Source organism: Vanessa cardui, chromosome 5 (assembly GCF_905220365.1).
Source record: "Vanessa cardui chromosome 5, ilVanCard2.1, whole genome shotgun sequence".
NCBI lineage: Eukaryota > Metazoa > Arthropoda > Insecta > Lepidoptera > Nymphalidae > Vanessa > Vanessa cardui.
The window spans coordinates 12,656,530-12,681,713 of record NC_061127.1 but is presented as its reverse complement, the minus strand read 5'-3'; the positions used below and the strand labels follow the sequence as shown (position 1 = coordinate 12,681,713).

General features: G+C 36.2%; 2 protein-coding genes and 1 long non-coding RNA gene across 16 annotated transcripts; all 3 read right to left on the bottom strand.

Annotated features, from left to right (window-relative positions):
• Positions 1-1,144: 1,144 nt before the first annotated feature.
• LOC124529950 (chorion transcription factor Cf2-like) lies at positions 1,145-8,118 on the bottom strand. Its single transcript, XM_047103901.1, has 10 exons — positions 7,884-8,118; positions 7,363-7,651; positions 7,024-7,218; positions 6,238-6,378; positions 5,556-5,746; positions 4,966-5,164; positions 4,225-4,321; positions 3,479-3,672; positions 2,311-2,414; positions 1,145-1,496 (listed from the first exon to the last, which is right to left on the bottom strand). The coding sequence occupies exons 2-10, from the start codon at positions 7,640-7,642 to the stop codon at positions 1,461-1,463; spliced, it is 1,437 nt and encodes a 478-aa protein (XP_046959857.1). The 5' UTR covers positions 7,643-7,651; positions 7,884-8,118; the 3' UTR covers positions 1,145-1,460.
• Positions 8,119-13,833: 5,715 nt separating this feature from the next.
• On the bottom strand, positions 13,834-24,290 carry LOC124529721 (zinc finger protein 875-like). 14 transcript variants are annotated; one of them, XM_047103614.1, is made up of 15 exons: positions 24,132-24,290; positions 22,550-22,685; positions 20,878-21,041; positions 20,331-20,438; positions 19,737-19,820; positions 19,631-19,651; positions 19,193-19,293; positions 18,401-18,532; positions 18,100-18,198; positions 17,823-17,958; positions 17,171-17,399; positions 16,580-16,746; positions 15,826-16,001; positions 15,032-15,186; positions 13,834-13,950 (listed from the first exon to the last, which is right to left on the bottom strand). In XM_047103614.1, exons 2-14 carry the CDS (start codon positions 22,576-22,578, stop codon positions 15,040-15,042), a joined length of 1,593 nt encoding a protein of 530 aa, XP_046959570.1. In that variant the 5' UTR covers positions 22,579-22,685; positions 24,132-24,290; the 3' UTR covers positions 13,834-13,950; positions 15,032-15,039. The 14 variants fall into 14 exon arrangements, with proteins under 14 accessions (XP_046959570.1, XP_046959565.1, XP_046959567.1 ...); XM_047103609.1 differs by having other exon boundaries at positions 20,878-21,022; XM_047103611.1 differs by having other exon boundaries at positions 20,878-21,010.
• A 545-nt stretch (positions 24,291-24,835) lies between these two features.
• Positions 24,836-25,184, bottom strand: LOC124529861. The gene is made up of 2 exons (XR_006966440.1): positions 24,990-25,184; positions 24,836-24,879 (listed from the first exon to the last, which is right to left on the bottom strand). It is a non-coding gene; the product is annotated as an uncharacterized LOC124529861 (long non-coding RNA).

Here is a 25,184-nt window from a genome sequence, read left to right as displayed (position 1 = left end):
TGTTCAGTATGAGCGATAATCTTAAAAACTAAACTTTACCGATTGAGAATGACAAATTGCGTCGCAATGATTTGATGTTTAGAGTCAAAAGGTACTAAGAGCTTAAGACGTGATAAAGAAATTAATTTTAAAACTGACGAAGGTTTTCTTACTCCGACTGTACATTGATTTCTTTGAAAGTTATTATTATTATTTACTAATGTGAACGCTGCTTTATAAACAAATATACTAAAATCGTTTTAGAAAAACTCCAATTATTAATATAACAAGAAACATTATTTATACAATTTTGAATCTTTATCACAATTTATTATTATATACGTTGGCAACTATTTACATATGAATATAATGTATATTATTTACAGAATTATATCTACTGAAATGAGTTTTACTTATTTGTTTATCGTTTTTATTTTAACAAAATTACTAAACTTCAATATTTGACCCCGACACTCGTATTAAGAGTGAAGAAATATTATTCTAAAAGGCAACACTACATTTTAAATTACAACACTAATCATTAACTACGTTGTAGATTAGAATTCACTTAAATTATAATTATCTACAAACATAAAAACTGTAACAAGTCATGTTTTATTTGTAATTGGACGAAGATTGACGAAAAGCCACAATATTACAAAATAGTTGAAATTGAAATGAAAGATGTACGTGAATTCTTCATAATGCCCAACGTGTTCAAGGGAAGACAAGTAAAATTAACGCGAATTGCCAATATTATATAATACAAAATATATACATGAAGAATGAAAGAAAGAGCCGAGATGGCCCAGCGGTTAGAACGCGTGCATCTTAACCGATGATTGCGGGTTCGTCGTCATAATTCATCTCGTGCTCAGCGGTGAAGGAAAACATCGTGAAGAAACCTGCATGTGTCTAATTTCATAGAAATTCTACCACATATTTACTCCAGCGTGGTGGAATATGTATGTCCAAACCTTCTCTTTAAAAGGAGGAGCCCTTTGCCCTTTTGCAGTAGGAATTTTACAGTCTGCTGTTGTACATGAAGAATTAAACGTGCCGGCGTTTTCATTTATGTAAAAAAACTCGACCTTATTTACCCGTCGGCTATATAAGCTGAAGATATATAAGATATACAAGATGAAGATATATAAGCATGGATTTTAAAGTTCTCCATCGTTGTGAGTTATGGGTCTACAAATAATATTGTGAGTTTATTGTTACCTTCATTACAATAAGTCCAATTCCATTAAACATTTTAAACGGAAGCAATTCCCTTCAGTACGTACGGAAATAAATTTTGTACAATTTATTCTATTTCTAAAACGCTATTGGCTTTGGCTTTTAGAGTTCTCTATTCTGGCAACATTCTTACGTACTTTCTTTTTTTTTTAATAACTGGTTACGTCCACAGCCTACTGTCAGAAAGCGTCTTTCGCGGCCGCGATGAGAGTCAGTAAGTCATTCTTTTCGTCGTTGGGTCAAGAAGGCTCCAGGGGTGGTGCGGGCACCGATTGCTGTTGACAATAATAATAAAAAATGAATTAATACAATGTATTCGTGTGGCAGGATGATTATATACATATATAACTGAAAATATGTAACTACTGTGTTTCATGCCGAGATTTTCTCGGAAGAATCTATATTCTGAAAAGGTAGTATTACCGCTTAATATAATTTAAATATTGGATAACACCACATACATTATCTCTCTGATCCCAATGAAAGTAGCTAAAGCACTTGTGTCATGGAAGATCAGTAAGTAACGAAGGTACCACAAACACCCAGACCCAAGGCAACATAGAAAATTAATGATAATCTATATCGACTCCAAGGCCGTATTTAGGGGAGGGCAACCGGGGCAACTGCCCTGGGGCCTCCACATTAGTGGGGGCCACAGTTTTCAGCGAGTTAACAAATACCGAGATGTAGTCAAATTATAATAATGTTATTATTTAATATTTTAAAAGTTACCGATACAAGTAAATAAATCATAGGTTACTGATTGAAAAAAAAAATTAAATATTGTATGATAATATAATTATTAGGTTGTTGACGCTCCTGTTTGTCCAGGGCCCCCTCTGCTTTGTTGCCCGGGGCCTCCAGAGCTTTAAATCCGGCTCTGATCGACTCGGACGGGAATCGGACCTTGGAGTGGCGTACCCATGAAAACCGGTGTACACACTACTAGACCTCGGAGGTCGTCAAAATTTCTTAAATGACAATTCGAAAATGCTCGTAAAAGGCCTACACGAATGAAGTATATTTTGTTTAGCGGTAGTAAAGTATGCTGTGTAGTGGGTAAGTGGGTAGTGGGTAGTGGCGCGGTACCTGCGAGAGCGGCGGCGCGGTGGCCTGCTGCGACAGCTCGGCCTTCACGCGCCGCGCGATGTGCGAGCGCGTGTGTTTACGCAGGTGGTCCTTGCGGTAGAAACCTGGAGCACACATCAATATATTATCACGACATTCTGTTAAGAGAGTCGAGATCGCCCAGTGGTTAGAACGCGTGCATCTTAACCGATGATTGCGGGTTCAAACCCAGGCAAGCACCGCTGTTGCATGTGCTTAATTTGTCTTTATAATTCATCTCGTGCTCAGCGGTGAAGGAAAACATCGCGAGGAAACCTGCATGTGACAAATTTCATAGAAATTCTGCCTACACTGTATTCCACCAACCCGCATTGGAACAGCGTGGTGGAATATGTTCCAAACCTTCTCCTTAAAGGGAGAGGAGGCCTTTGGCCCAGCAGTGGGAATTTACAGGCTGTTGCTGTTGTTGTTGAAATCTCTTAACGCACATTATATTGATTGTACTAAATATAAATATTGTAATAATCGTGTCGCCATTTTAGCCATGGAGACTAATTTCAGAGGAGAGAAGTCCCAGACGGCAAATCAGGCAAATCCGACATATATCCGGATTATAATATCCGGATAGAGTTCAGGTATAGGACTTGCTTTACGCCCGCTCTGAGGCACGGGAGTGTACAGTGTACTTCAAACTTGTAGTGTAGTTGTAGTCAGGGCCGTATTTAGGGGAGGGCAACCGGGGCAATTGCCCTGGGGCCTCCACATTAGTGGGGGCCACAGTTTTCAGCAAGTTAACAAATACCGAGATATAGTCAAATTATAATAATGTTATTATTTAATATTTTAAGAGTTACCGATACAAGTAAATAAATCATAGCTTACTGATTGGAATGAAAAAAATAGTTAATTCATGATAATATAATTATTAGGTTGTTCACGCTTCTGTTTGTCTAGGGCCCCCACTGCTTTGGGGCCTCCAGACCTTTAAATCCGGCTCTGGTTGTAGTGTACTTAGACTGTATGCTGTTTTACGGTGTATAATATGTGGTATCACGGTATAAGTTTCAAATTCACTGTACCAGGGTCAATGGGCAAAAGCTACTCACTAACGAACAGATAATCATTTCATTGGTATGTCTTTCAATTTAATATATTCCATTTGTATAAACAAAGGTAAGGTTCGTTATACCTTTCCCGCACTCGTTGCAGACGTGCCTCTTCTCGCCCGAGTGTATAATGAAGTGTAGAGTGAGCTGCTCCTTGCGCTTGAAGGCCTTCAGACAGACGGAGCAGACGTGCGGCCGCTCGGGGTTGTGCGACTGTTTGTGTCGTGTGAGGTGGTCTTTACGCTTCAACGCAGCGTTGCAGATGTCGCAGATGAACCTGGAGGAGTAATATGCTTATTATGAAAAACGTAAAAGGACTGTATCAATTATATGGCGACTTAAAAGATAATGTCACTAGGTTATGTCATTTCAACAACAACAGCCTGTAAATTCCCACTGCTGGACTAAAGGCCTCCTCTCCTTTTGAGGAGAAGGTTTGCAACATATTCCACCACGCTATTCCAATGCGGGTTGGTGGAATGCACATGTGGCAGAATTTCTATGAAATTTGTCACATGCAGGTTTCCTCACGATGTTTTCCTTCACCGCTGAGCACGAGATATTTAAGAATTATAAAGACAAATTAAGCACATGAAACAGCGGTGCTTGCCTGGGTTTGAATCCGCAATCAGCGGTTAAGCACGCGTTCTAACCACTGGGCCATCTCGACTCATGTCATTTGCTAAACATTAATTTGTTTAACTTAATGTTTGAACCTGAAGTCAGTTACGAAGCAACAACTTGAGGACGCTAAACATAAACATTAAAGTTGATTGAAATCTTTAATCTTTAAGTAACTTTCCTTTAAACAAAATTTAAAAATAGCTACCTTCGTTCCATCGTATGGCCCACGAGATGTTGGTCTAGAAGACCTCGTTCGGGATACGCCATGTGGCACTCTGGGCAGCAGTATAGCGTACTGCCGTCTGAAAATGTAACAAAGTCTTAAGTAAAACACGGAGAATACTTGACCTATCCAGGGATCCTTTAACTCAATAAAAAAGGAGCATTTCGCTAAAAAAATATTATACATATTTCGGGAACGTAAGAAATTTATGAATGTAATAGGCGAATTTCAGATAGTTCTTTGCCATAGTATTGTCTGTTATCAGACATATAAAATAAGCGGAGTGATCATAAAATTGCTCGTGGTCGCAACATTTGATATTATAGATACAATTGAACATTTACTATAGATAAATTAAATCAAGATTTATTTTTTTAAAGATTTCGCATCAAATGCAAAGTAAATTAAGTAATTCCGAATTAAACCTTGAAATAGATTACTCAGAATACATTTATTACGAAGAAGTAATGGCTTTACGTGATTTCCCGAAACTCAATATTTACAATAAGCCGCTGATTCCGGATCTGATCTATCAAGACGCATCCAATTATCGTCGCGTAATCTTTGTAAATGAGGAAAAGGAAATGATCTTTTGTTCACAAATTATTGTGCACTATTTTAGTACCTACGCAGCTTGATAGTCTTTGAAATTGACCAACAAAGCCAATATTAGTTTATAAAAACAGTGCAATCAATACATTCTATGCATAGAATAACACATACCCAGCGCAGTTGTAAGTCGTATCTCCCCAGGTTTCGGTCGAGGCTTTTTCTCTTTAAGCGCTTTCTTCTTCTTTTTCTTCTTAGCGATGGAGATGGTGTTCACATTGACTGAGTGGTTCGATTGTGTCGTGTGAGTCGCAGTCGGGTTCACGATCGTCGCTGTCTGAACCACGACGCTGTTCACAACATTCGTCGGAACCTAGTTGAATGTAAATATCACTAAATATCACAATTCAAGTAAAGTAAAAAGTAAGTGAAATAACAGTCTGTAAATTTCCCACTGCTGCGCTAAGGGCCTCCTCTCCCTTTGAGGAGAAGGTTTGAAACATATTCCAGCACGCTGTTCCAATGCGGGTTAGTGGAATACACGTGTGGCAGAATTTCGATGAAATTATACACATTTAAGTTTCCTCACGATGTTTTCCTTCACTGCCGAGCACGAGATGAATTATAAATACAAATTAAGCACATATATATAGTGGTGCTTGCCTAGGTTTGAACCCTTCGGTTCGGTTAAGATGACGCAATATAACACGGATGCATTTTTCAAGTAACGTCGAAAATTTTGGGTATCCCTAAATCTTACTTACCGAAGTTAACGTAGAAATCGGTGGTAACGAGTTAGTGGCGACGGTGACGATGGTAGGCTCCTCTCGCTTGCCATCCGCAGCCGTTGAGTATTTCAGCAGGTGGTGCAATGGCAGCGGTAGCGCGGACAGATAGTCCGCCACCCCGCCACCTAATGTCTGCCATGTCGAACTGTCTGTCACATCGCCTATACCTATGGACAAAATGAAGCGTTTTAAAAATTTCATACAACAATACGTATTTGAAAAAACCCATAATAAAACCTTTAGACATACGTAATTTACTAGCAATAACTTTTATTTGTTTATACAAATTTTCTTGGTGGTAGGGCTTTGTGCAAGCCCGTCTGGGTAGGTACCACCCATTCATCAGTCATTCTACCGCCAAATAACAGTACTCAGTATTGTTGTGTTCCGGTTTGAAGGGTGAGTGAGCCAGTGTAACTACAGGCACAAGGGACGTAACATCTTAGTACCCAAGGTTGGTGACACATTGACGATGTAAGGAATAGTTAATATTTAATACAGAGTCATTGTCTATGGGTGATGGTGACCACTTTCCATCAGGTGGCCCATATGCTCGTCCGCCAACCTATACCATAAAAAAATAATAATGAACTCTAAGTTCTACGTTATCATCAGCATTTTTTGTAGCAGTTTTGTTGTATATTTAATATATACTGACTGATGAACTCTGCGGGCGCGGTCAGATCCCTGTGCGTGCGTCCTTCCTGCTTGATAGCGCGTGCGAGCGCCGCGCCTTCTTTGGGCTCATGCAGGACAACCAACAGCTGCTGTGTTCCCTGTTGCAACGGCGCTTGCGACACTGTTATATACCATCAGCATTAAAAGACAACAAACCAAAGGTATCTTATTTAAGTAAACTTTGCAATAAAACATTTGAAAGCCGGCACAATCGTGAAGAAATGGCAAGAGTTTCGCATTCTTGCACTTTTCAAATAAACAGATTCAAAATTTTTGTGCAATCAGTCCTGTGATGGAATCTTAGCTTAAATCCAGACATTTTAATAAATAGTAAAATTCATTGATTAATTTAATCTTAATTAAATTTTTAAATTAGTTGAATGGTAAATTGTATAGGTAATGTTAATATGCATCTTATTACATATGTGTACCGCTTGCAAGCACGACCACTGCTGGTTACATGATTAATTTTATTTCTTGTAATAAATATACTTAGAAAAAACAGTTTGCAGACAAACTCTTAGTCTTATTTTTAGAATTAGGCATGAAAAGAACTTTACTTATTGTATCAAAAGATTATTAACAAGGAAACATATAATATACAAACGTATGCAGTACATCGGGAGTGAAAGAAATGTTTACTTTATTACCAGTACCCAGATTCTATTCGAATAGGTGACAAAGAGGTTATGAGAAAAAAATAAATACAAAAGTATTTCGACGTAAAAATGACGTTTGAACTTAAGTAGTAAAGTATAATATTTACCCTGGTGCTGTTGCATCATGGAAGCCATCAGGTCATGGTGCAGTTCTTCGCGGTACTCCCGCTTGTCCCGTTGTTCTCCCTTCAGGACCGTCTCCTGCACGTAGCCCACTTGCCCTCCACCTCCGTACGCGATGTTGCCCACATTAACGGTTGAAGAGGTGGCCGTTATACTCTGATATTTAACTCCTGTATTTACTGCAATCATATAATGTTCGTTTGTGGTCGCTTTTTCTATATTCAAAGAATCACTCAGCCAATATTTTCATTTCAAAGCAAAAGTAATACTTCAACCATAATAGAAAATTATAATTACTTATAATCGTGTATATTCAAACTTACCACTATGTATAGGCGCAATTCCCGCCAACGTAACCGTCCCCGGCTGTGCGTTGCTGACCACCACCACACTCTCCGCTTGCCTGAACTTGACCCCATCGACGGCAACGCCGGCGGTCGGCGCGACCGCAAACTGCACTCCACTGCCCGAGGCCTGGTAGCGCGTCTCCTGCACCACGCTGCCACCGCCGCTGTTCTCGTACCCGAACTTGGCGGCGAACTGATGAATGGTCGGTATTGCCGTCGCCGACGGAATGTGTCCGGTAAACGGCGCGAAGTTCATGGTTTATATCTGAAAACGCGGACATTTTCAAGGTTGCGTGTACTCGGTATCAGGTAACGCCAGCGAAAGGGTGCGGCCCCGGAGGGCGCTCACTCAACCCCCGCCGTTCTGCCTCACCCCAGTCTCACATTTCTAGCGCTTTATTTTTAACCGCGCTCCCACACCATCGACCGTGAAGCCGGCGTACGGGCAAGGGAGCACGCACGGAGGAGTCGCATAGGAGTAATACAAGAACCATTACCTCGTTTATGTCCCGATTGCGAGTTTTCATCACGTTTTATTAGTCGGTCGTGGCTGAAATACGGTCGGGGTTGTATGGCGGGGTGCGCGGGCAGGCTGCGCGCAGGCGGAGCGCATGTGCGGTGCGCGGAGTGGGCATGGGGGTGCGGCCGAGCCTACACGTGTTTTAGGAGGACTTGTTGAGGCCCATTCTATGGGTACACCATGAATGGTTTTAGCAACGAGGGGATGGGGATATTTAGCCTGTTTCGTAATGAACATTAATTAGTTTGTCTTATAGACGACTGGCCGCTATTATAAATTTTTTTATGCATTTATTAATTTTATAGCGCCGATTAATACATTTATAAATTAATATATTTAAAATTGTGTAACAAATTATTAATTTCATTAGTAAGCTTGGAAAAAAATAAATAATTATATATTACGCTAAAATAATTTAACGTGGTATCTGAAAGCATTGCAGGAAGATATTGAAAACATGTATAAGATATATGTACATAGTACATACTATTTACGTATTGGATAATAAATCTAATTTCAATCTGCAAACAGATAAAGCTCTTGATTTAGCAAATAAACTTTGGACCACCAGACTTGAAATGGAGTGCAACTGTCTTAAGCCTCTTTAATTATTTTGTGCATAGCAGATTAGAATATTATAGCTTAGGTAATTTGGTCACCGTGTAAAAAATGCATAGGTAAAAATAGAATCGAGAATATACAAAAAAAGTTTTTCGTCAAATGTCATACAGATTTAGGAAGTCTTATAATGAAAGATGAACATTATTTAATACACAAAGTCTAGAGAATAGACGAATAATAATTTCAATGAAGATTTTATTTAATTTATCTAACAATAATATTGACTGTCCGGAACATTCATCAAGATTCTTCTTAAACGTATTACGTTGTCAAGAGTCTACTTTAACGTACCTATAATACGTGTAAATTTTAATGTATCATAATAGCGTATTTAAACAACCCTATAGTAGAAACGGGTAGTATGTGTTCAAATATATTATTTAATTTCACATATGCGGTACCATTTGTCCAATTTTAGTAATACATTAAATTAATCAAATAATTCAAATATGTATTTGTTTCGCCTTGTAAAATGACACCGAAATTGTGCTAATTGATTAAGGGCTGGTGTGGATAAAATCATAATATAAAGGATTTACGAATACATCAAATAATAATACAAAGCGGTTTTATTGAATGCTCTAAGTAAGGCAACATGATTAGCGTTTTTTTTTTGTCCAGCATTTTCATTCACAAAGAAAATTACTGCTATCTGCTATGCAAACGCACTGCATCGAAGTATCGATCTCATTTTGGTCATGTGCCTTCCAAAACTCTCGCCGGGGAGTTGCGAAATATAAATTTGTATTAAAAATTAAAGGAAATTTTTGTTGTGCTCCCAAACTGAAATATATATCTACTTAACCAAGATTATAAAGGTTACAACAGAAGACGAAGCTAGTTTCGGAGAAGATTTTAGTACATATCAGTCGTCTATTAAAAAAGATTGTATTTTATTTGCATAAATATGTATTTTTCGCATTAATCAATAAAAAGAACATACCTACCAATAGATTTTCATCAGACAGGAGAAAAAATCGGTTATGTTTATATTTATACTATGCTTTATACTTACGACTGAATTTTATCTTTCAGAAGACTATTAGTATACGAGAAATCGAAAAACAGTCCAAACACTGAATCGCAGAATAAATTCTGTTGTATTCCGGAACAATTTAATGCGAGTGTGAATCTTGATCGCCGTAGATAGTAGGATTGAGATATACAAATCTTTTAAATCTTTATGTCTCGTGCACCTTTAATTTAAATACGCTATCTCATTCCGAGCTAAATTACTTAGATTAAATACTTGTTAACATTCTCGTCTAGTACAATTTTCTACACCGGAATATAACTGGAAAGATTTTTGTTTAAATGTGACACTATTAGCTGTATTTTAAAAATATCGGCTTTGGAATTGGCTAGTTATTTCGTATGCATGTCGTCATTGCCGGTGAAACACAGACAATTAATTGTATTAAAAACAACAGATGTATGTACCTAAAACGCTAAAATCTGGAGTAAGAAATATGTCAGTGGTGGAAGACCAGTACTTCCGTTGAGTTTTGACCACAATCTTCATCCATCATTATGACCATCTTTATACCAAAACATCCGATTCAACATCGGCAGTGGTGGCATAATAATGAACAACAGTCACAGCCTGTTAATATCCCACTGCTGGGCTAAGGGTTCATAATTTGCCGTTGTTATTGTCCGACCTCATACTAGCTCCAAGGCTGATCCGTCGCCGTTAGAGGAACTTCGGCTGACGCAGGGTCGCAGATAAGCGCTGGGTTACGGCAGGTGCGGAATCTCACCTCATCAGGATCATCCTCATCCTGGTTTTAGGATATCTTAATAATATGCGTGCGTGGCCAGCGCGTATGACTATATGACTTGTCGGTGAATCCATAACTATCACGAAATTGACAAACTGCACGGTGCAGTTTTCAGGTGTAGCATTCAAACAAGTGAACAAGCGACTCGTAATATTACAAATATTTGGACCGTTTTCTTTTATATTTTGGTTATATATGTATTTTTATACAGAAATAACAGGGTCTAATATTAAAGTTATATTATTAAAAGAAAAAACACAACGTAGGAAATCAGCGACTTTATTTTTTAATCTCATTATTAATAAATAAAAGTTTTCATACAAAAATTACCCTCTAAACTCCATTAAGAAGTTGATTGCCTATTTATTATGCCTTAATTTTATAATACTTGTAACTACAATAAAAAAGTATGTATAAAAATAATAATCTAAATTGGTTAACTTTTACCAATTGAAGTTAAGATGAAACTTTTAGCTTTACATTAAAAAACATCAACACTAAGTAAAAAAGAAGATTATGGAAAAATATAATTATGTTCTTCGATCTAGGATTAGGTTACTGAATGTTTCGGAACTAGCATCTAATTTTATCGACTAATAATGTACAACTTATCTACAAAATTCTTAAAAAAAATGTCTCAATACAATACCTCAGAGCACCTCAATTTGATCATAGGTCCGAATAAAAATCTTGAACCAAAAGATGCCTATAAACTTATAACTAAGTACAAAAATAATTCGTAAAACAAATTTACATCTATATTAAAGCTGAAGTGTTAATATCTTGTGATGTAAAGTTGGCTGTGTAAACAACTTTTTGTCATTTTGGAGGTTATAACTTAAACTATTAAACGTATCGCTATGCTTACAAAAATAATAGAACAGATAAGAGAACAGTCTGAACGTAAAACGTGTTACTCGATCTTTTTTTTTATTTCCTTATTGTATGCGTGTTTTAGCATTTCATTCAGTAGATGACATCCCTATTTTCCTTACGTTTGCGATTTTGGTAAAGTCTTCGTTGTACCCAGCCAAGCGGCGAATTTCAAATTGGGCGTTATTTACTTAAAAATAGTACTTAATTATATAATTCAAAATTTTTTTTATAATGTTTTATCCGACAATTTCAATTGTATTGTAAAGATAATTAGATACTGTAGTTAATATAATGTACAAGAATCAAATTATTCAAAAGAGTAACACGATCTCGATTTATTTCAGACACACTCAATTATCCCACTTACTTTTACTGTATACGTGATATGACTTAATATTACTTCAGTTACGATAACTTTTATTGACACTGTACATAACGTGATAGTTAACCCACCCAGAGCTATCTTGGGACTGATTTACATATACATAATACGTTCTCATTAAGACCACATGTTGTAGATTTCAGTAATAACTGTTTTAATCGAATTAAAAACGACTCTATGGGTTAAAAATCACTTCTAATTCACCATGAGTTTGTTGCAGATGGATTTTATATTGATAAATCAGAAATCAAATACAGTTTAAGTCGAAAAGATATGAAGAGACTGATTTTAAAAACATATTACGTTACAAGGAATTGCAGATTTTTTTTTTTATATTGACAGGGTTATAAGATTAACTGTCATACAGATATTAAAGAGCAAACGCCAAGAAATCTAAAAGATATGAAAAGACAAGTAACTATAAAACTAAGCAGATCTACAATTTTATACAATCATAATTAAAAAGCATTCATTAGAAAAGCGAATCCTTACGACAGAAATCGTTTAATTACATAATTGAATTGATATGTATGTACGCGTTTAATTGAGCAGCCAAAAAAAATAATTTGCCAGATATAAATTCACTTTCTCATACAAACAAGCAGACATATCGAATTTATTTCTATTTAATATATTTTTACTTATACGAATACCAGTGAAAAGGATCATGGTTATTGTGCAAATGGGTATAGTACGACACAACTTAGATGTAGCATCGGCAAATTCGTTAAACCGATCACATCCGAATTACCATAAGTACGCCGTCCCAAATTATCAATATTTATGTCTTATGTGAATATGATCTTTACACAAACGTAACAACGTGTAATATCATATGACTTAATATATTCGTCAATTTGACACGTCCATTAGCTTTCTCGGGTTGAACTGACTGATATAGCTCTCTAAGCTAATAGGGAGCTGTTTCTATTGGTTGTGTTAAGCGCCAGTAATCGGTTTTACGAATTTTGTCGATGCTACATCAAATTTGTGTCGTACTATCCAAGTATAATAATATTCGCGAGCCAGTTTTGACAAGTCACACAAGCGAAATAATTCTAGCAGTTAAACATACATACAAACACACACACATAATCCGTTAAAATCATGCCCCTGTCGACTTTGCCATAGTCAGATAGTTATTGTAAAAAAATGGTATAACTATAATTTTTAATAAATTTTATAACAGCTATGAGTACATACACCTAAGAAACATATAATTTTGCTAATCGATGGTAGAATTGTGGACGTTACCAGGCCTTTGTGTTTGTCTTAATGGACAAACGTTTCATGAGTAACATAAAACTTTTAAAACAATTTTAACTGCGGCATTATTCGTAACAAAGAACGGCTACTGATGCATGTGATTCGTTATATATGCAAACCGTGCATGTTAGTGATTATAATTTAAATGTTTTTGTTCAACATCTGTATCAATTATTTTTTATTGGCTGACATTGCCTAATATTCCTAACGCGCTAAGCATAAATACAAGTTGCCAGAATAATTGTCGTCACGGTAAACCACACTAAAACGTGTAGTGAACACAATCAAAATTAAACTTTCGTTGGAAATCCACGCGTATGATAACTATTTACTTAGAACGATGCTCCGATATTTGCAACGAGTGGATTAAGTCTATATAATAAATGTAAAAATACATTTCAGTCCATATATTCCTTCTCTTACGAATTTACATGATCGTCTTCGATTTCCTTTGCTGATCGACTCTTGGAGCGATCAACACTTGCCATTCAACAATTCATTGCCAGATATATTCGTTTGTATACCATACTCATTTTTTATCAAATTATTTGTTATATCTCGTTACAGTTTGACATAATACTATATTTACACAACAAAAGGACTTAGCTTCCGTGTTAAGTAACAACAAGTAAACGATAGCAAGCATTAAAATTATTTGTAAAACATTTTCGATTCTTAATTCTGATATTACAAAGTGCTGAAAATATTAACAGCTTTTCTTATAAATGTTGTTCACAGTGATTACATATCGATGCTGTGCTCTTTCGCATATCAAACCAATATTGCATATGATTTATACTAGTGTTTGACTAAACAACATTCATAAGCAAAGCCTTACAACGATAAATATGTAAACACACAATTATGATTAAAAAATATTTAAAAAGGATATTTTTATAATTACGTCATAGACGCTTTTATCGAATATTAAATGTTACGTGATGGAGATATTAATACATTATTTTGGACAACGATTTGAGTGGAATTTAAAAACGATCGAATAATTTTATCAATAGGTACACTTAATTAAAATAGGATAAAATTCCATCCTTCATTCGATTAAAATTACTAGAGATGTCTACGCGGTTTCACTCGCCTCGATAGAGATGTCTTCATATCTGTGGAAAAATCATACATTAGTAATAATATGCACAGTTATGTTCTAATCATGGTGAAAAACTACGTCGAAGGCAATTTGCAAATAAGTAAGTAACTTTTACTTTTATTTTTAACTTTCAAAGATAGCATTAATTGATAAATTATATTGGTAATAGGCTATTTGACAATGCGAAAAATAAATTGTGAATCATTGTAATCGGTGCATATTATGAGTTTAAAAATGGTTATTTACTAACGAAACTTGTAAATAATACTTAATTTATTCATAAATCAATAAATAAAAATGCATTCTTTCAAACGTTTGTCACGTGACACGAAACGCTCCTGATTGGCCGGGCTTATGATGAAGTCACTTTCTTGTAAACCTTGCTTTTCTACAATATGTACCACAGATTAAAATACAGCAAAGTGACGTTACCGACCCCATTGCAGCGCCATATTGTCCAAGTAGCGTTTTCGCGCGTTATTTAAATATGGAATTTTTAGATAGATAGATAGATAAAAAATTTTTATTGCACTCCAAATCTTATAAAATAACAGGACATATAAAATGGTTAATTACAGAGAATTGAAGGCAAGGGCGGCCTTATCACTAAAAGCGATCTCTTACAGGCAACCCAACAGACAACATATTTTGTAAAGAAGGTAGTGCATAGTTATATTAAGATGCATACATATTATACAATCGATATTTGATTTAATATAAAATTACATTTAAAAAAATAATGTTTTAATATGATATCTTTCTGCAAATATGTACTAGAAATAAAAAATCAACTTTTACTGGGTTCCTTAACCTCTACTAATTAATATAAAATGGATTTTAAAAACCAGTCAAATAGCCTAATAGGCTGTATGTGTGTATGAGTACGCGTATTTAAATAAAACTAGTTATACCGGATTTGAATCGCGTATATTAATTATTTTTGGCATCCCGACGTTTCGAGCACTTTACAGCGTTCGTGTCTACCCGTGACCACGTATAACTAGTTTTATTTAAATGTGTAATAATCGCGAAAATTTAAGACAACACTATGAGTACGCGTATGTTACGTTATTTGTGTTGGTACGAGCACTCACGCGGGCGGTCACGAGTGGTGCGCGAGCAGCGCGTCGAGCTGCGCATGCGCGTCGGCGTGCGCGTCGTGCGCGCCCTGCGCCGCCGCCAGCGACGACATCACGTGCTGCGGGATGTTGATCTGCACCGGCATCGCCATGTTCGAGCTCGTCGGCACCTAACGACCAAGCCACCCTCATTCACATCCCACATTCTACTCCTCTCTGGGCACCCTTGCCACTGAGTACTATAGTCTGTTCGCGTTAAGTATGCAGTGAGTTGTCATTGTTTACCGACTTTTCTCCGCCCCCTGACCATCGTCAACAGCCTGTAAATTCCCACTGCTGTGCTAAAGGCCTCCTCTCCCTTCGAAGAGAAGGTTTGGAACATATTCCACCACGCTGTTCCAATGCGGGTTAGTGGAATACACATGTGGCAGAATTTCTATGAAATTTGTCACATGCAGGTTTCCTCACGATGTTTTCCTTCACCGCTGAGCACGAGATGAATTGAATTATAAAGACAAATTAAGCACATAAATCAGCGGTGCTTGCCTGGATTTGAACCCGCAATCATCGGTTAAGATGCACGCGTTCTAACCACTGGGCCATCTCGACTTCAGTGGTAGAATGCTCGCCTGCCCCCTGACCAATCAAATCTTTTTTAACAGCAGACGGCAGGCAGTTTTTAAGGGGGCGGAGTCAGGCCGGTGACAAACAGACTATAGTGCTATATTCTAGCGCTGAGAGATAGTAGTGATACAGACGTGCAAACTAATTGTTTAACTAAGTATGCTTTTATTAAAAAAATCACTTACATGGATTGTAATCTCTGGCAGTATAGTGTTCGTGTTGGTAGAAATGTTTGAAGTGTTGGGAGTCGGCGAGGAGGCCTGGTTTTTAACTTCTATCACGTCGTTGTTAGCCTCGTCTCTTGCTCGCTTCGTCTCGTGCGACCGCGTGTGCTTACGGAGATGGTCCTTGCGGTAAAAACCTACAAAAAAAAAAATTTTTTTTTTATTGTATATGTTGGCGGACGAGCATATGGGCCACATGATGGAAAGTGGTCACCATCACCCATAGACAATGACGCTGTAAGATATATTACCTTACATCGTCAATGTGCCATCAATACTTGGGAACTAAGATGTTGTGTCCCTTGTGCTTGTTGTTACACTGGCTCACTCACCCTTCAAACCAGAACACAACAATACTGAGTAATGTTATTTGGCGGTAGAATAACTGATGAGTGGGTGGTACCTACCCAGACGGGCTTGCACAAAGCCCTACCACCAAGTGTATTTATTATCTACTGAAACGTCGTTTACACGATACATGCATTATTTTTTATGTTTAATGGATATCGTTATTATCAAAACACACGTCACGTTCAAAGTAACACATTCTCATCGTAAAGTATGATAGGCACCCCAGACAAATTTAGTATCAATAATATTTTTGTTAAATACAATTCTTTCGGCGCAAATCGGGCTGTAAAATTCGAAAAAGCAATGACAATTATAACTTCTGTTTTTGTCATATCTGCCTCAGATCAAGAGATGTAAGCTCTACCTTTCCCGCACTGCCCGCAGAGCTCGGTTTTAACGCCGGAGTGTATGACGGCGTGCAGGTTGAGATGCTCGCGCCGCTTGAAGCCCTTCCCGCAGGCGCCACAGACGTAGGGCCGCTCCGGGTTGTGTCCAAGCTTGTGCCTTTCCAAATGCTCCTTACGCTTTAAGCTGGAAACGTAAAACATAAGTCAGAAAATAATATTACTCTAAATTTGAAGAAAATATGTTTATGGCTTACAAACAGCCACCCTTTGGTAAGTGGTCTCCACTGCACAGACAATGACTCTGCACGAATTATAATGTGTGTTCCCGAGAAAAAAAAGAAAAGAAAAAAAAATACATTCCTTATATCGCCAATACGCATCCAACCTTAGGAATTAAGATGTTATGTCCCTTGTGCCTGTAGTAAATAACGTATTAGCTCACGCAGCCTTCAAACCGGAACACAACAATACTGAGTACTGCTGTTTGACGGTAAAATATCTGATAAGTGCGTGGTACCAACCCGGACAGGCTTGCACAAAGCTCTATCACATAAATAAATTTCTTAGAAAGAACATTCTTGTCATTGAAATATAATTTAATTACTCACCCAGCTCCACAAATCCCACAAATAAATCTCCTTTCAATTTTATGTACAGAGAGATGCATTTCTAATTGACTCTTTTCTGGGTAAGCCATGTTGCACTCTGGACAGCAGTAAATGGGAGTTCCATCGGCTGCGGTTGCTATAACTACTTGACCGGGCTTTGGCCTTGCGGGCTTAGGTGGCTTCTTCTTGTATTTCTTCTTCTTCTTGTTTTGAATACGAATAGTACCATCTGAAATAAAATTAACAGTCATCACACAAGAATATCATTCAAAATATATTACAGATATTTTCTTCAGGCCAGTTACAGCTTAGTCTATACATAGTGTCTGTTTGTAATATTAAGATAGCTCTTTTTCACTCAATGCATATGCATATACACAGTACATATACCAAAATAACATTTTTTACAATTTTTGTAATGGCTAATCTCTGGAACTGCTGGACCCATTGTGACGGGACTTTCACTGGCAGATAACTGATATAATAGGGATTAACTTAGGCTACAATAATATTTTTTTTGTGACATTCAAACGCCTACAAAGTCGCGGACACAGCTAGTATAAAATATATCTCAAATTCTTTACATCAAAATTAATAAAGTACAAAACAATTTCTATTGCGTCTTTTTTTGTTCCATTAATATGACAATCACCTTCATCTAACACGGCTTCAGTGACAACCTCCTTTTTAATTTCTACATTTGTCATTTCTACATCGGGAGTTTCGTCCTTCTTAATTTCAGTAGGATTCAGTCGTAAGAACTGCTGTAGTGAGACAGGCAAGGTTTGCTGAAAAGAATAATGTCTGTTTAATTATTTTCGTAAAAATTCAACTTTTGGCTGATGATAACCACAATTCTAATTTTAAGTTTCCTTTTTTTAATATTTAATTCATAGCTACATTATTTTATTAAAAAATCCTTATTTTACCTGCGGTGGTAATGTGTTGAGATATTTAACAATATCTTGAGAAGAAGTCCCCAATTGCCATGATTTACTATCACTGGCTTCGGTGCTTTGAGAACTCTCCTGTCAAATAGAAAAAAAATCATACATTAATATAGTCACAAAAAATGTACAGAAAGAAATCCTGTTGATAAATGAAATTGATGATACATTGTGTGTTATTCAAAGAAACTTCGATCCAATAGGGTTTCCAAAACATCTAGATTTTATTTTATAAAAATATAATCCAATTTTATTTATTTATTCACTAATTTAAAACACTTACGTCATCGTTATTTTCTTCGCACTCCTCCTTGATAATGATATCAGTGTTGTTGTTGTTGGCGCTCGTGTTGTTGTTTAGCGTCTTTGTATCTGGGCCGTTGATGATTATTTGATTGTTAGGCGTTATGTACACCTGTTATAACATTGTATCATTATTAGTGATTCATAATTCAATTTTAATATGAAGAAGTTACTGAGAAAATTAATAAAATTTAGATGATATTAATATGCACTTGAAATAATAAAATGATAAATTGTATTCTGTAACTAACAATAAAAAGTTCCAAGCCATACATCTTATTGAGTTAAATCTTTGTGCAGTTGTTGTTGATACCCGGTCAAAGTATTCTGATATAGTACCATCCACATATAGTACGACACAACTTAGATGTAGCATCGGCAAAATTCGTTAAACTGATCACATCCGAATTAAGTACGACGTCCCAAATTATCAATATTTATTTGGTATGTGAATATGATCTTTACACAAACGTAACAACGTGTAATATCATATGACCTAATATATTCGTCTATTTGACACGTCGATCAACATGCACTTGCTTTCTTTGACGCGTGAATCTATATATATAATAATAGCATCGAATGGCGCGATTGGGAGCTATTTCTATTGGTTGTGTAAATCGGCAGTAATCGGTCTTATTTTCATTCCATTGCATTTTCCGATGCTACATCTAATTTGTGTGTTACTATACCATATATAGTACACAAGTCGTATCGAATAGTTGTTTCCAAAAAAATTGAAGAGCAATATATTTTATTGTTATTAAAGTACCTGATGTTGTATGTTCTGCTGTATTTGATCTTTATTATCTTGTGTTTGTTGCTGATGAATAAGCTGCATTTCCTGAGGCAATGCTGCCAATACTTGGAGACCTAGCAAATATGAAAGTTTTAAATACTGGGAAATTTCGAGAAATCAATGGTATGGTATGGTAATGGTACAAAAAAATCTATAGGACAATAGGACAGTGAGTAGAATGTAATGTTTTAAGTTATGAATGTTTTACTTTTATAATTCTCGTGGTTTGAATGTGTATAAATGCCAATGATGGTGTAGTTGTGATTAATGGACAAATATTATTTTTCGTAACATGTTCAAACTCCATGGAGGTTGTTACTTCACAGTGCGTTACACAATTATTATTTAACGTGTATTAAATGAGAGTGCAACAAACATTGTTAAATCACAATAATTTGGTATCTTAATCACCTGATCTCATCCTGAATGTACCTGAACACATTGAATAATACATTACTTCTTTTGTTTAATATATAAAGATTTTCTTTAAATAGTTGTATGTAGTAGTATGATTTACCTTCAGGTAATGTGTTTCCTATAAGCTGAATTCCTCCACCATCGTTGCCATCTGGAGAATATGCTACCGTGAGAACTGCTCCTCCTGCAATCAAGTATATGATTATTATTACATATTAATCAAGTTCATTCAAAAGATTATCTATATAATTTGAAAAGGAATCTCTTGATCAATGGTGAAAGCATATATATTACTTAAATAGTAAGCTATTGTCGCGACCTCCATGCACCGTGAGTCATGACGTGTGCGTCAAATGTTCCGGTTACACGTAGCGACTTAATCTCGCAATCTGGTTTGCCGAGTCTAGTTCTCGCAAATATAGAAGTTAGTTAAACGGCACAGGATGAACTTGTGCGCTATTTCCTGTATTGCATTAAAATTACTCTTATTGAAATCTGCTCAGTCGAATTCTTTTTGTACGTGTTAAATTGCTATTTTCGATTTCAGTAGATTGGCACAGTTATTTCTATAAATTTGAGTAAATGTAAATAAATACAAAAAGCTTCTCCTGTGTCATCTGGTAGAATTATTCAAATATATTCATTTATCTCTAGAGTGGGTAAAAACTTTCCTTTAATTGTTTTTTATCGTTACCTTGTTGGAAGCCTTGAATAGGTATCTGCATCTGGTACTTGGGTTGCTGTTGCTGGAGTGTCAGGTTTGGACTCAACACCTGGATCTGTACAGTCGACTGTGGGTCACCTGGTGACAATTTATTTATTTTACAACATGGTAGAAAAACAAAAACATTTTATTATTTTTTTTATTTCTTTGATAATATATAAACTTATTTTGCATAATAATTTGAGTAGGCATGGTTCATCTTAACGTGCTTTATCTAGATAGCGCTTATTTGACCTAAGTGGTTTTATTGTAGACATCATTTAATCATATTATTTAATTGGGTGGAAAGTATTTTTTCCTTTATATAACATACAAACCTATTTTTATAAGGATACTTTTTCTATTTTGACGGCAATTAATTTGAGTTGGCACGGCTCATCCTAAGGTGCTTTATCTAGAGAGCCTCAGCTTGGTTTTAGAGCCTAGCTTTATGGGTAGAGGAAGATCATATGAGCCATGCACGGCCTAAGTGTCAACGTCAGCAGGGATGGAAGGGATATATAATGGGGAGCGTTACCCGGCTTGGCGCCCGGCAGCGCGATGGGCACGGACAGCAGCTGCGGCGCGGCCTGCAGCGCGGCGCCGCCGTCGATGGCGCGCACGTACTGCACGCCCTCGCCCATGTTCACCCCGCCCACCATGCCCACCACCTGAGAGACATACTGTTCCACTAGTAACAGCCTGTAAATTTCCCACTGCTGAGATAAGGCCTCCTCTTCCATTAAGGAGAGAGTATGGAACATATTCCACCACGCTGTTCCAATGCGGGTTGGTGGAATGCACATGTGACAGAATTCCGATGAAATTAGACACATGCAGGTTTCCTCACGATGTTTTCCTTCACCGCCGAGCACGAGATGAATTATAAACACAATTAAGCACATATATATAGTGGTGCTTGCCTGGGTTTGAACCCGCAATCATCGGTTAAGATGCACGCGTTCTAACCACTGGGCCATCTCAGCTCTGTTCCACTATTGTATTGCTGATTACAAATATATTACGTATACTCATTCAGTCTCTTCATTTCTAGATAGAATAAACATTGATATGAATCTATTTAAAAATTTATAAAATAATATGTATTTTAGTTTCAGAAAAGAATGACCTCAGTAGATTCACCTCCATAATGGCTTCGTGAGAATTTATTAAAAAGTTTAGACAATTGAGTTAACATGGCTGTTTATTTAAAACTTGTAACTAAAACAAAAGAGAATAAGTATAAAAATAAGCGTTGATTCTATTAAGTTGCATGTTTAAAAATATATGATTGAATTTGATAACCATTCAATACTTAAAATTCACACGATATTCTATTACTAAGTGAAAGTTGTGACCATACAAGCCATATAACTGTTTAAGTAACTATTGTTGCATAATCATTTATGCAGGAAAATATTTGAAATTATTTTATTAAATAAACCATATTAATACATGTATTAAAAAAGGAATATTATTTACTCATTTGTTATACAAATTAGAATAATTGATTGTAACTTTACTGCTTGAATTAGTTCTTATTATAAGAATTATTATAAAATTATATAAACATTTTTTATTTTATTAATGAGTTGCAAAATTATTCAACTTAAAATACCAGGTCAATCTATTAACCTTAATTCCTATAATTTTAATATATAATCATTATCATGTCATTAATATCTATAATACCCTGTTTAATAAACAATAATTAAAAGTAATTAAGAAGTCCATTCGCTTTTTCATATTCATTTGTTTCCCTGTTTCCAAAAATTTAAAAGATAAACAACAAACACAAGTAAGAATACTCTGATTGCTGGAGTCATCAATTTGAATAGTCTTTAGTAAGTTAATAGAAGCTCGTCAATATCCCACAGCTGGATAATAACCGCCTTCCCCTTGTAGCAGAATCAATTCAGATTATTATAGTGTATATGATGGTGACCCAGTGCAAAAAGTGAATAGACATGTGACAGTAGTCCTTCCTTAGATAGGCCAGTTCATTGCGGCAAGCATATGATGAATTTATATTAATGTCAAATTAAAAACCCACTGTTGCCAGCCCTGTTTGAACAAACAAACATAAGTTTCTAGCCACTCGGCTTGAGCCATCTTGACTCTTTAATAAGTGTTTGACTATTTATTTTACTTTGTTTTAAATAATAGTTTATATTTAGTTTCGACTTAAATTTTAACTATTGAATAGTTACCTGAGATAGTGTTCCATTATTAGAGACATTTTGCTGCAACTTTGTGACGGGCAACTGGCCGCCAGTTGTCACAAAGTGTGTTCCAGAATTTCCCACTGCTGAGAATGCAGCAAAATTCATCTCAGAGTCTTCGTCGCTGAGGGCAAAAAATACATTAAAATCACTTTTTTAAATCAATAATGTCTTAATTACAATAATTTCATTTTTTTTCAACTGTACTGTTAATTATTTAAATATAAGAATTATACAAATATCAGTGGATGTGGAAGATAAATGACTTTGCTATATTTTTGGAATTCCATACTATGTGTCAATGTAAAAGTATAAGCATGTTTAATCTTGGCTCATAGCAAACAATATTGACTATAGTTAATGGTAATATTTTATTTTGGTTTACTTCATCCCATGAAGTGTGCCTACCAAGAATCATCATCTCTTGTTGGCATTTTCTGCATGTCACACATAGTCCACTTTTCCGCATCAGCGGGTGAAAAAAGTAAAAAACCACCGTCCCACTTGAGTCATTCACGACCACCGTATCCCCACGACACTTTCCCACCACCGCGGCGAACGTACGGGACTACAGGGAACTCAATGGTAGGGCACATACCACTACCAACCACCAAACATGGCACACTGAAATTAATTCAACGACGGTGAGAGGCGAAAGATGATCGCGACTATAGGAAAGTAGGTTAAAGAAAGTTTTTATGCTGGCCCAACACTCGACTGGTGAGTTAGTTATACGCGCACAGTTTGAGTGTATGTTGGAGAACTAACGTGATCCTCACTTTCTCTTTGCTGTACTTTCACAAGACGCGGCGAGGTGCGGTTGTGGTTCAATAACTGTAGGAAGCCTGTTAGTTGGGTAATCATCTTGTTATTTGCCTCTTTAGACGTGTGTGTGTACGTTTGTAAACTTTCAATAATTAATTATCGTTTTTTATTTTATTTACGATAGTGCATGAAGTGTTTGTTAGAAATAAAAATAACGCAAAATAATACGGTGTTTTATTCCTTGTGTTATCGTTTTAACAGTTGTTACTTGATGTAGATAAATTTTAATACAAGGCCAACCAGATGTAAAAATAACAATTTGAACTTTGATACAAGGTCAGACCAAATGGAGCATACGATTGAAACAAAGAAAATCTTGCAAATGGCGTTTTATATGAGTTTAGTTACGCAATATCGTGTATTTTATACGTTTTAATTCATAAATCTTTTGTTTAGATTGATATGATGGTGGGCGGATCATACGGAAGGTGCAAGGTTGTTAACCCCTACCAGTTCCTTTGGCCCAGCTGAGTGTCCATCACGCGCGGCGATACGCATCCCCACCAAGATGCGGGATCCCCTCCATATGTTTTCTATATACCAAATCACTCCCGCTCCCGACTCCTTCCACCACCGCCAGGAAAATCGCGAGAGGAGGGGTTGTGCGGCCCTCTCGCGCGGCACTCTCGCATCAACACTCAGGGACGGCCACGCGCCCCGACTAACGGTACAGCAAAGTACCGCTTTCGAAATAAGGTCATGGATATTCACACGTTACAAGATAAATGTCTGTCAATGCACTTACCTTTTAGATACAAATTATTCACGGCCACACAAAAATTATGTTTTTAATTGTCAGATCACTAAGTATAATTAATATTTTCATAAAACGACACATAAACATCGACGTTCCCTCTCTTTACAACAAATGAAATCCGCCATTACTGTTTATGCGTTTAGCAAACTTGTCGCCAGATGGCGTACAAATAGTTAAACGTGATTGGTGAATGAAACTGTTTAGATTTTAGAATGAGAAAAATGCAGCTGCAAAATTATAAATGAGGTCAACTCTGTTAATAATAAGTATGACGCTATTTCCACATTACATATACTTTTATTGGGCATATAGTAAAAGATTTAGTAATTTAAACATTATTTATTAAGTTAAAAATAAAGTTTAATTTAATACACACACCTAGGCATAACAATACAGGTACACAATTCATTTCATGCATTATCCTATACCTAATTAAAAAGGGAACTGCTGTCCAGTTCTTTGTATTCGTTCTAAATGCAATTCGAATAATAATTTATTTTCATAATAATATCTGCTGTCTGTGGAATTAATTCCTGGATCATAATTAGGGCTCCTCTCTCTATCTGATGTTGGGCTAAGAGACGAAATTGCATTATCTGTATTAATTCCATTGCTCTGACTAGAATCAGAAGATTGAGAAAGGGATGGACTGTTCAAGTTGTTGTTTATATGTAAATTATTTATTCTTTTTGACAGAGGCATGAATTCACATGTGTCATCTTCACGCGATCTTTTTCTGAAACCAAGATAATCCATAAACCACAAATGGTTACTATAAACATATATGTAATACATAAATCTACATCGTTTTAGATTAATAACAGAAAAGCATTGTTCTTAATGTACCTATTTTCAGTCATGTCACTAAGCATAAAATGCCCATTGCTTCCAATATAAGTATTCCAATTAAGTCTGGTGTCTTTTCCAAAAGTCATCTGTTCGCAAGAAACTCTATGTGCCATGCAAAATCAATAAACAATAGTCAAAAAGCCAATTTCAAAAGTAATTATTAACAATTTAACAAATATGACACTCAGTTTG

Excerpts from the sequence above, each read along its gene's own strand:
- LOC124529721 (XM_047103604.1), bottom strand. The coding sequence starts at position 23,013 with ATGTGTGACATGCAGAAAATGCCAACAAGAGATGATGATTCTTG. Across the intron at positions 20,439-20,877 it reads GCTGCCGGGCGCCAAGCCGG|GTGACCCACAGTCGACTGTA; the intron begins GTAACGCTCCCC and ends AATTGTCACCAG. Across the intron at positions 16,747-17,170 it reads TGTGGGATTTGTGGAGCTGG|CTTAAAGCGTAAGGAGCATT; the intron begins GTGAGTAATTAA and ends TTACGTTTCCAG.
- LOC124529950 (XM_047103901.1), bottom strand. The coding sequence starts at position 7,642 with ATGAACTTCGCGCCGTTTACCGGACACATTCCGTCGGCGACGGCAATA. Across the intron at positions 7,219-7,362 it reads AATTGCGCCTATACATAGTG|TAAATACAGGAGTTAAATAT; the intron begins GTAAGTTTGAAT and ends ATATGATTGCAG. Across the intron at positions 2,415-3,478 it reads CTGCAACGAGTGCGGGAAAG|GTTTCTACCGCAAGGACCAC; the intron begins GTATAACGAACC and ends TGTGTGCTCCAG.